Source organism: Scyliorhinus torazame, chromosome 6 (assembly GCF_047496885.1).
Source record: "Scyliorhinus torazame isolate Kashiwa2021f chromosome 6, sScyTor2.1, whole genome shotgun sequence".
Taxonomy (NCBI): Eukaryota; Metazoa; Chordata; class Chondrichthyes; order Carcharhiniformes; family Scyliorhinidae; genus Scyliorhinus; species Scyliorhinus torazame.
In genome coordinates this window covers 20,485,879-20,497,979 of record NC_092712.1, presented here as the reverse complement: position 1 = coordinate 20,497,979, position 12,101 = coordinate 20,485,879, and the positions used below count along the sequence as shown (strand labels likewise).

At 57.4% G+C, this 12,101-nt stretch overlaps 1 protein-coding gene across 1 annotated transcript in view; it reads left to right on the top strand.

Moving 5' to 3' along the window:
• LOC140425674 (uncharacterized) overlaps positions 1 to 12,101 on the top strand; it is a 456,765-nt gene that overhangs the window by 423,627 nt on the left and 21,037 nt on the right. The window contains exons 43-44 of the mRNA XM_072510172.1: positions 6,659 to 6,703; positions 9,627 to 9,728. Coding sequence (XP_072366273.1) covers positions 6,659 to 6,703; positions 9,627 to 9,728 — 147 coding nt within the window. The remainder of the gene's footprint in view (positions 1 to 6,658; positions 6,704 to 9,626; positions 9,729 to 12,101) is intronic.

Genomic DNA, 12,101 nt, shown 5'->3' with positions numbered 1-12,101 from the left:
TACTGGAGGGCGCCCCCAGAGAGGTCCAGGCACCTGAAACGCATCTTCAGCACGCCAAAGCACCTCTCGATCACTCCCCTTGTCGCTACATGGGCATTATTGTAGCGGTTCTCCGCCTCATTGCGTGTCCTCCGTATAGGCGTCATCAGCCACGATCGCAATGGGTAGCCCCTGTCGCCCAGCAACCAGCCCCTCAGCCGGGGATGGCGTCCCTCGTGCATGCCGGGGATGGATGACCGCGACAACACGAATGAGTCGTGTACACTGCCTGGGTGACGGGCGCAGACGTGCAGGATCATCATGCGGTGGTCGCAGACCACCTGTACGTTCATCGAATAGGTCCCCTTCCTATTAGTGAACACGGCCCTGTTATCTGCAGGTGGCCGCACGGCGACGTGCATCCCATCGATCGCGCCCTGGACCATGGGGAACCCGGCCACGGCAGAGAAGCCCACGGCCCGGGCATCTTGGCTGGCCCGGTCCACAGGGAAGCGGATGTAGCGGTGCGCCATGGCATATAGGGCATCTGTCACTGCCCGGATGCACCGGTGCACCGATGTCTGCGATATGCCGGACAGGTCCCCACTCGGTGCCTGGAATGACCCCGTTGCATAAAAGTTCAGGGCCACCGTAACCTTGACGGACACGGGGAGAGGGTGTCCCCCGCCAGTGCCACGCGGTGACAGGTGTGCCAGCAGGTGGCAGATGTGTGCCACGGTTTCCCGGCTCATCCGGAGTCTCCTCCTGCATTCCCGGTCCGTGAGGTCCTGGTATGACTGCCGGGGCCGGTACACACGAGGCGCCCTCGGGTGCCTCCGTTGCCGTGGGGCCGCGACGTCCTCCTCCCCCTCCTCGTCCTGTCGGTCAGGTGTCCCTCCAGCCTGGGCGGCTGCCGCCTGCCCCTCTGCGGCAGCCTGCGCCGCCTCTCTGGCACGCTCCTCCTCCTCCTCCTCCTCATCCAGGGCAACATAGACATAAGCGGCTGCCACCACGGCGGCCAACATCGCTGGATGATCTGAAAACATGACGGCCTGGTGGGGGGGAGGGGAACGACGACATGTCATCATTGCCCATATCCCCTCCTCCCCCCAGCCAGGTGGCATGGACCGCATGGGTCCAACTGTTGGAGGCTGGCACCTGGCCAGGTGGACCAACTCACTTGCCCTCCCATCCCCCTCCTCGGCACGGACCCCCCCCCCAACCTCCACCCCAGCACGGACCCCCCCCAACCCCCAACCTCCATCCCGGCACGGACCCCCCCCCAACCTCCACCCCGGCACGGACCCCCCCCCAACCTCCACCCCGGCACGGACCCCCCCCAACCTCCACCCCAGCACGGACCCCCCCCCAACCTCCACCCCGGCACGGCACGGACCCCCCTCAACCTCCACCCCAGCACGGACCCCCCCCAACCTCCACCCCGGCACGGCACGGACCCCCCCGCAACCTCCACCCCAGCACGGACCCCCCCCCAACCTCCACCCCGGCACGGACCCCCCCCCAACCTCCACCCCAGCACGGACCCCCCCCCAACCTCCACCCCGGTACGGACCCCCCCAACCTCCACCCCGGCACGGACCCCCCCCCCCAACCTCCACCCCAGCACGGACCCCCCCCCCAACCCCCAACCTCCACCCCTGCACAGCACGGACCCCCCCCAACCTCCACCCCGGCACGGACCCCCCCCCCAACCTCCACCCCGGCATGGCACGGACCCCCCCCCAACCTCCACCCCAGCACGGACCCCCCCCAACCTCCACCCCGGCACGGCACGGACCCCCCCCAACCTCCACCCCAGCACGGACCCCCCCCCCCAACCTCCACCCCGGCATGGCACGAACCCCCCCCAACCTCCACCCCAGCATGGACCCCCCCCAACCTCCACCCCGGCACGGCACGGACCCCCCCCAACCTCCACCCCAGCACGGACCCCCCCCCCAACCCCCAACCTCCACCCCGGCACGGACCCCCCCCCCAACCTCCACCCCGGCACGGACCCCCCATCCCCCTCTCCGGCACGGACCCCCTTCCGGCACTCCCCCGGAGCCCAGCCTACTCTAACCACCCCCTCCCCCGCCGCACACACACACACAACCCGAGACACACCTCTCCTCACGCAATCAGACTGCGGCCACGCCATTGCCTGCCCAGAGCCAACCCCCCAGGCCGTCACTCACCTCCACGCTGGTCGGCGTGAGCCTGGAGCACCGGGTCACGCCGATGAAAAGGAGGTTTGATTCACGTCGACGTGAACGGTCATCACGTCGACGGGACTTCGGCCCATCCGGAAGGGAGAATATCGGCAGGCCGAAAATCGGCTGCCTTGCGCAGACCCGTGACATTCTCCGCGGCAGCGGCGCCATTAACTCCCCGCCGACTTTTCTCCCTTCGGAGACTTCGGCAACCGGCGGGGGCGGGATTGACGGCGGCCAACGGCCATTCTCCGACCCTCTTGGGGGTCGGAGAATGACGCCCCTAACCTCAGAGGGCAACCCACCCATTCCAGGTGTTAGAATGGTAAGGCTCCTCTCTACTGCTTCAATGCATTTACATTGGGCCTTAAATAAGGGTGGCACGGTAGCACAGTGGTTAGCACTGTTGCTTCACAGCGCCTCGGGCCCACATTCGATTCACGGTTTGGGTCACTGTCCCCGCGTCTGCGTGGGTTTCCTCCGGGAGCTCCGGTTTCCTCCCACATGTCCCGAAAGACGGGCTTGTTAGGTAATTTGGACATTCTGAATTCTCCCTCGGTGTACCCGAACAGGTGCCGGAATGTGGCGACTAGGGGCTTTTCACAGTAACTTCATTGCAGTGTTAATGTAAGCCCACTTGTGCCACTAATAAAACGAGTATAAGAGATAACCAATACTGTACACAATACTGCAGCCGTGGCCTCACCAATATCCTGTACAACAGAAGCAAGAAACTCCCTACTTTTGTACTCAATTCACCTCATAATAAAGGAAAACATTCTAATAGTTTTCCGACTTACTTGCTGTACCTTTATGCTTTGTGATTCATGCACTGAGACACCCAGATCCCTCTACACCTCAGGGGGGTCATTCTCCGACCCCCCGCCGGGTCGGAGAATGGCCGTTGGCCACCGTGAATCCCGCCCCCGCTCCCGCTCAATTCTCCGGCCCGGATGGGCCGAAGTCACGCCCAGAAATTGCCTGTCCCGCCGGCGTAAATCAAAGCTGATATTTACCAGCGGGACCAGGCGGCGTGGGCGGGCTCCGGGGTCCTGGGGGGGGGGGCACGGGGCGATCTGACCCCGGGGGGTGCCCCCACGGTGGCCTGGCCCGCGATCAGGGCCCACCGATCCGCGGGCGGGCCTGTGCTGTGGGGGCACTCTTTCCCTTCCGCCTCCGCCACGGCCTCCACCATGGCGGAGGCGGAAGAGACTCTCCCCACTGCGCATGCGCGGGAAACTGTCGGCGGCCGCTGACCCTCCCGCGCATGTGCCGCATTTCCGCGCCAGCTGGCAGGGCAACAAACGCCATTTCCGCCAGCTGGCGGGGCGGAAATCCCTCCGGCGCCGGCCTAGCCCCTCAATGTTGGGAGCATTCCGCACCTTTGGGCCGGCGCGATGCCCGTCTGATTGCCGCCGTTTTTGGCGCCAGTCGGCGGACATCGCGCTGTTGGGGGAGAATTTCGCCCCAGATCTTTGTAATCTTTAATCACATTTCAGCACATCATACTCCTCTTTTCTCTCAAAAGAACTCCTTTCATCTTTGCCAATAACTGTCCAATCTCCAATCTTCCTTTCCTCTCCGAAATTCTGGAATATTTTGGGCGGGATTCTCCTGTTCCCCAGGCGTGTGTTTCTTGGTGGCGCACCGTTCGCTGGCAGTGAATGGCTCTGGCTGGAGAATTCCGGCCTTCATCCCTTCCCAGTGCGATAACCATTTTTCTCAGTATCTCCTTTGCCACCAACTTGGTGTTTTTCTAATCACCAAGGCCCCTATAACCTCTATACCAACATTGTGCCTCGCGCCGGTCAGGGGCCGTTGGCAGCGCCCCCCCCCCCGACGATTCTCCGGGCACTGATGGGCCGAGTGGCCGACGAGTTGGCCGAGTCCCGCCGGCGTGGGTTACTCAGGTCCCAGACGGCGGGTCCTGGAAGGTGAGTCTGCGGGGGCCGTCCTGGAGGGGGGCTAGGGGATCCGACCCCGGGGGGGGGGGGCCCCACGGTGGCCTGGCCCGCGATCAGGACCTACCGATCGGCGGGTGGGCTGGTTCCGTGGGGGCCTATTTTACTCCGCGCCGAGCCACTGTAGTGCTCCGCCATATTGCTTGGGGGCCGGCGTGGAGAAGAGAATCCTCGCGCATGTGCGGACATATGCTGGCCGTATCGCGCATGCGCGAACTCGCGCCGGCCGTTCCACGCCGTCTGGAGCTGCCGGGACAACTCCGGCGCCAACCTAGCCCCCTCGGAAGAGGAGAATTCCTCACTTTCGGGACCGTTGACGCCGGAGTGGTTGGCGCCGCTTTTCACGCCGGCGTGGGGACCCCATTATTAGAGAATCCCGCCCGGGATCTTTCATTCCTGCCTACGGTAAACCCCTGCCACAGGTTGGCAGCGGCTAAACCAGAGGATCCCGCCGCTGACCAATGGCAATTCGCCTCCGTTGCCATGCAACACGCTGCAAAGGGCACGGAATTCCTCGCCCACTATCGCTGAATCCCCCACTTTACAGAAACTGGCTGTTCCAGCCATATAAATACTGTGGCTACAAGTGCAGGTCAGAGGCTGCAATGAGTAACTCACCTCCTGACCCCCCAAAGTCTGTCCACCAGCTACAAGGCACAAGTCAAGAGTGTGATTAACATTCAAGAAGCTCGACATCATCCAGGACAAAACAGCCCACTTAATTAACACCCCATCCACAAACATTGGCTCCCTCCCTCACCGTTACACAGTGGCACCAGTGTGCACCGCAGGAACTCGCCTTCGAACCCACAACCACTACCATCTCAAAAGGACAAGGTTGGCGACACACAGGAAAACCACCACCTGGAGGTTCCTCTTCAAGTCACTCATCCTGACTTGTAAATATATCGCTGCTCCTTCACTGTCACTGGGTCAAAATCCTGGAACTCCCTCCCGAACAGCACAGTGGGTGTACCTACACCAGTTTGGGAAGGCAGCTTCCCACCACCTTCTCCAGGGCAATTAGGGATGGGCAATAAATGCTGGCCCAGCCAACAATGATGACATCCCTTGAATGAGTAAAAAAAAACATTGGCCGCCTATTTTCAACTGCCTCGTCCCGACTTCTTTCTCTGAACTTCCCAACCTAACTTCCGCTCTTTCACTTCAAATGAAATGAAAATGGCTTATTGTCACAAGTAGGCTTCAAATGAAGTTACTGTCAATGTTCCTTTAATCTTACCTCCTTTCCTCACTTTTTGGTGGTCTGACCAACCAGTGCCTTGTGATCCTTTGTCTACTATTTCTGTTAATGTTGCCGTAAAGCACATTGGGCATTGTTATAATTATGTTTAAGATGGTGCGATGTAGATTCAACTTGTTGTGGCAAGAATTGTATTTTCAACATTGTCGAGACGAGTATTAGATTGGATCGCATAGACATGGGATTCAGGATGGGAAAACAGTTTTGCATGTATTTTATATTGTGCAGCTGTGAATACTTATTCATTCAGTATCGGTCCGCCGAGGCACCATTGGAGCTGGCGTGGTCGGCACGGCCCCGGTCGGGAGCCGCTCTCGAGGCCCCCCCCCACCCCGGCGATACTCCGCGCGGGAAGGGCCGAGTGGCCGCTGAGATAGGCCAAGACCCGCCGCCGTTCACATGTGGTCGGAGCCGGCGGGACTTCGGCATGCATGCTGTGCGGGGCAGCCTGGTGGGGAGGGGGGGTCCGACCCTGTGGGGGGGGGCTCCACCGTGGCCTGGCCCGTGTTCGTGGCCTACTGATCGGCGGGCCGGCCTCTCCTGGTGGGGGTCTCTTTTATTCAGCGGCGGGGCGCTGTAGCTCTACGCCATGTTGCGTCGGGGCCGACGCGGAGAAGGCAACTAGCGTGCATGCGCGAGTTTGCGCCAGTCGCAGCGTGCATGCGCGAGTTTGCGCCAGTCGCAGCGTGCATGCGCGAGTTTGCGCCAGTCGCAGCGTGCATGCGCGAATTCGTGCCAGCCGCAGCACGCATGCGCAGACCCGCGGCGCCCGTCGGACGCTGGTATCAGCAGCTGGAGCGGCGTGGGTCGCTCCAGTGCTGTGCTGCCCCCCTGGGCAGCGCAGGATCACTGATGCCGGCGGCCTGTTGACGCCGTCGCAAAACGTGACGGCATTTACGACGGCGTCAACACTTAGCCTCAGGATCAGAGAATCCCGCTTAGGATTCCCATAAGAAACGAGTATGTCTCACTGCCCTCAACATGCAGGCATTTACCAATCAAAATTCCCAGGCCCTGCACTTTGGAACGTTGGAATCTCTCCTTTACATTCACTTCCAACAGTTTTGAGCAGGTAATTGGCCAGCGAGACCTCAATGATATGCGACCATGATGTTAAATTAGACCACACTCCCTCTGCGAGCAGGCCAGGCCTTCTCCCCAGAAGATTCATTGCTCTGTTTTTATTCCACTGTGATTGCACTCTAATCTCATGTATTTCTCTGTCTCCTGGGAACCTGCAGCAGCACCAGCTCAGCAAGATACACAGCCCCCATGTCCAAACCGGGGTAAGTTGAGTCGACATGAATGCAGTCTTCAATGCAGTGGGCTGTGTGATGTTCTCTGTTGTGTCTATCAAGCTCAGTTACTGAACAAGTTGATTCATTTGCACGACTTAAATAAGATTTGAACAAGTCACAAGGTATAAGTTATTAAACTATACGATATCTCGAACTCCAGAAATCTCCACGATGTAACTAATCTATCTCACACCCAAACACCTCCCAGAATTCCAAGAGTCACATGATATTTATATGACTGCTCCTTATCTCCATCTGGTGGTGAGAGGTATTGAGGGAGAGATTGTTGTCGTCGCACCATGCCATTCGAGAGAGACAGTTGGTTCTATAGCTTGAGCAGCACCACCTGCACCAAGCATAGTTCAAGATAAGGAGGCAGGGCTCCATGAACTGGTATGGGAATTTGCGGCATGGCACGGTGGCACAGTGGTTAGCACTGCTGCCTCACAGGCCCAGGGACCCTGGGCTAAATTCTGGCACCGGGTGACTGTCTGTGTGGAGTCTACACATCCTCCCCGTGTCTGCGTGGGTTTCCTCCACAACCCAAAGATGTGCGGGTTAGGTGGATTGACCATGGTAAATTGCCCCTTAGTCCAAAAGGTTAGGTGGGGTTACTGGGTCACGGAGATAGGGGGGAGGCGTGGACGTAAGTAGGGTGCTCTTTCCAAGGGTCGGTGCAGACTTGATCGGCCAAATGGTCTTCACCTGCACTGTAAATTCTATGAACCTGTGCTGTCGGTGTTATCCTGCACTGCATTCTGGTCATCGAGCTAACTGAACTCATCGGCCCCATGGAGGAATGGTGGGGGAAGTGAAGCAGGAGCCCAGGGCAACACCGTAGCACAGTGGATAGCACAATTGCTTCACAGCGCCAGGGTCCCAGGTTCGATTCTCGGCTTGGGTCACTGTCTGTGCGGAGTCTGCACGTTCTCCCCGTGTCTGCGTGGGTTTCCTCCGGGTGCTCCGGTTTCCTCCCACAGTCCCGAAAGACGTGCTGTTCGGTGAATTGGACATTGTGAGTTCTCCCTCCGTGTACCCGAACAGGCGCCGGAACGTGGTGACTGGGGGATTTTCACAGTAACTTCATTGCGGTGTTAAAGTAAACCGACTTGAGACACTACAGATTATTAAAATAAAAAATTGTATCTGAAGCTTCTGTCAGCAAAATTCCTGATGTCCTAAGTGTCCAATGTCAGGGGGTGGTATAGGATTGGCTAACTGACAGAAGACAGAGTTGGGATAATAGGGACTTTTCAGGCTGGCATCCTGTAACTGGGAATGCCACAGGGATCCGTGCTGGGGCCGCAATTATTCACAACATATATTAATGACTTGGACGAGGGAAGTGAATGCAATATTGTCAAGTTTGCGGATGACACCAAGATAGGTGGGAAGGCAAGTGGTGAGGATGACGCAGAATCTACAGAGGGATATGGGCAGGTTAGGTGAGTGGGCAAACACTTGTCAGATGGAAGATAATGTAGCAAAGTGTAAAGTTATGGACTTCGGTAGGAAGAATAAAGGGGCTGAATATTATTTAAATGGAGAGAGACTGCAGAAAGCTGCAGCACAGAGGGATCTGGGTGTCTTCGTGCACATTCAGCAGATAATAGGGAAGTCAAATGGAATGTTCATCTTATTTCAATGGGAATGGAGTATAAAAATAGGGAGGTCTTACTGAAACTATAAAAACACTAGTTAAACCTCACCTGGGATACTGTGAACAGTTTTGTTCCCCTTATCTAAGGAATGATATACCGGCATTGAAGGGTTAATCCCGGGTATGGAGGGATTTTCTTATGAGGAGAGGTTGAGTAGGTTGGGTCTGTACTCATTGGAGTTTAGAAGAATGAGAGGTGACCTTATTGAGGCATATCGGATTCTCAGGGGGCTTGACAGGGTCGATGCTGAGAGGATGCTTCCTCTTGTGGGAGAGTCTAGGACCAGAGGGCAGAATCTCAGAGTGAGAGGTCGCCCATTTCAGACAGAGATGAGGAGGAATTTCTTCTCTCAGAGGGGAGTGAATCTGTGGAGTTCTTTATCGCAGAGAGCTGTAGAGGCTGGGTCGTTAAGTATGTTCAAGGCTGAGAGAGACAGAGTTTTAATCAGTAAGGGAATCAAAGGTTATGGGGATAAGGTGGGAAAGTGGAGCTGAGGATTATCTCAGATAAGTCATGATCTCATTGAATGGCAGAGCAGACTCGATGGGCCGAGTGGCAGCCCTCTGCTCATGCGTCCTGTGGTCTTCTGATATTCGTGTCCTATTTGCTGAGTCTACCGATTCAGACACAATTCTAGGTCACATGCCAGTGTGATCAAGCACCCACTCTAATGTTCTTTTACGTATCAGAGACAAGTTTTGTTTGTTTCCAGGATTTATTTATTTATTTGAATTTCCTGATTTCTCCTTTCACTGAATTGATTGAACATTCACTACTGAGGAACAAACTACTGAGGGGCAGCACGGTAGCATTGTGGACAGCACAATTGCTTCACAGCTCCAGGGTCCCAGGTTCGATTCCGGCTTGGGTCACTGTCTGTGCGGAGTCTGCACATCCTCCCCGTGTGTGCGTGGGTTTCCTCCGGGTGCTCCGGTTTCCTCCCACAGTCCAAAGATGTGCAGGTTAGGTGGATTGGCCATGATAAATTGCCCTTAGTGTCCAAAATTGCCCTTAGTGCTGGGTGGGGTTACTGGGTTATGGGGATAGGGTGGAGGTGTTGACCTTGGGTAGGGTGCTCGTTCCAGGAGCCGGTGCAGACTCGATGGGCTGAATGGCCTCCTTCTGCATTGTAAATTCTATGATAAAATTCTTGCAATGGGCTGATTGACATATTGCTGGCTTGTGATTTGCTCAATGCAACTCTACTCGGGTGGCAAGATTTGAGTTGAACGATTCTTTTTTCTCTTTAGCGCCAGTGACACCGAAGTGTAAGAAACGAGGGCCCGATGGAGCGAGATTGCCAACTCCGCCACGGCCGGTACCTGCAGGAAGTGGAAGGACACTGGCACAAGGTAATGCTGTTGGATTCATTCATACCTTGTCCACGAGAAAGATGGTGGCATAGTGGTAATGTCACTGAGCTAGTAATCCAGAGGCCTCAGGCTGGATTCTCCGATTTCTCACGCTGACACCGGCACGGGAACAGGGGCGTTTTACACGAGAAAAAACGGCGCAACCGCTGCACCGATTCCGGGACTGTTGAGAGGCTAGCAGCCACACCGGGAACAGCTCCTGGCTCCCACGCCAAAAACGATGCACGGGGCGCGTAGTTGCAACACCATTTGCACATCATGAGTGGGCCCACCCGCGATTCTCTGCCTCCGATGGGGCGATTTCCTGACGACTGGAGAATGGTCGGGTCCGTGGCCGCGCAACACGTCACCGGCCACGCGCGGATCCGGCCTGCCAAATAATGATCCTCAGTCACCCCGCTCGCCACCCCCGGACCACGCCCCACCAGTCCCTCCCCCCAGCCCTCACCGAAGCCCCCTGGCATGGCTCCTCCCCCGACTGTGGCGGCGCTGCACACGGTCTGCAGCTGCCATTTGGAGTAGACGGGAAAAAATAGCATAAGTGTTCCGCGCCTTCGGGAACGAGGCCCATTGGGGGCAGAGCATCGGGGGAGGGGCTCGCAAAGGTGGACGCTGAACTTGGGCAGCTGGAGGGCCTTGGTGTTGTACGCCCGGTACAATTTGCAGCATGGGCTATGCCAGTAGTTCTGGTTCTAAAAGCTGACCACCTTTGCGGTTTACCTGGATGATATTAATCACATGAGCCACTGAAAAAGAACACCTGGCTGTGGTAAAGCACTGTTGCACCTGTATTAGGTGATGTACGGTAGGACCTGTACTACAGGTTCGCCGGTAGCTCCTGCCTGCTGGCTCCGCCCAGGAGGCGGGGTATAAATATGCGTGTCCCCCAGCCAGCAGCCATTTCGCCAGCTGCTGTGGGAGGCCACACATCTGATAGCAATAAAGCCTCAGTTGGATTCAACTATCGTCTTTGTCCAATTGATCGTGCCTCAATTTATTGATATCTAAGTTTCTAAGGCTGGACCTCCGTATCAAACCGGATCGCCTGCAGCTGGATCCGCACTCAAGCCAGAAAGGACTTCCAGCACTGGCTAGCTTGCTTCGAGACGTATATCAATACGGCACCAACCCCTATTCCAGGTTGAGCTCCAAAGTCTTTCCGTTAATCCAGGATGTGCCGAACTACGCCAAAGCCATGACTCTACTCAGGGACAACTACGCACAGAAGATGAAGACGCTCTTCGCCAGGCACGCACTCGCCACTCGCTCTCAGCTCCCTGGTGAGTCCATAGAAGACTTCTGGCGGGCCCGAATCCCACTAGCCCGGGACTGTGACTGTCAGGCCGTTACGGCCACGGAACACTCAGACCTCCTTATGCGGGATGCTTTTGTGACTGGAATTGGGTCAGATCTCATACGCCAGCAGCTCCTAGAAGGGGCCTCGCGACCTCGCAGAGACTAAAACGCTAGCGTTCTCCATGACGGTCACCCTGCGAAACGTCCGGTCCTACACCCCCAGCCGCGCGGCCAACCTCTCCTACGCTTTGTGGACCCCACAGGCAGCCGCCCCAGCGGGGGCGCTGCCCACCCAATACGCCTGCGCTGCACGCCAGCCAGTGAATCCCGGGGGCCCCCAATGCTATTATTGCGGCCAACAAAAGCACCCCCGCCAACGCTGCCCGGCCCGCGCTGCCCTTTGTAAAGCCTGCGGGAAGAAGGGCCACTTCGCCGCGGTGTGCCAGGCCCGCTCAGTAGCCGCTATCGCCCCCACCCCCCTCGGTCACGGACAATGGGCACCGCCATCCCCCCCTCAGACCGCGTGCGGCCAGTGGGCGTCGCCATCTTCCCCTCCGTGAAACACGTGCGTTTCATGGGCGCCGCCATCTTGTTCTACCCCCGCAACGTGCGTTCCATGGGCGTCGCCATTTTGTAACCCTCAAGATCTTCGGGCGCCGCCATCTTGTCCACCCCTCAGCAGATGGGCACCACCAGCGTTCCAGGACCCGGGCTCACCAGCCGCCCCATTACCCGACGACCAACCAAAACTCGCCTCCATGTCAATCGACCAGTCTCGTCCGCATAACTTGACCAACGCATCCACCAGCGTGAAAGTCGACGGACACGTAACCTCCTGCCTGCTGGACTCCGGGAGCAACGAAAGCTTCATACACCCGGATACGGTAAGGCACTGCTCCCTCGCGATACACCCTGCCTATCTCGGGTACCAGTTAACATGGGCAGCTTACACCCCGAGGAGGACAATGGAAAGACCATATGAGTGGCACCGACTTCATGAAACACGACGAAGGTGAAGTCGTTTCTCGGCCTCATCAATTATTATGGGAAATGTCT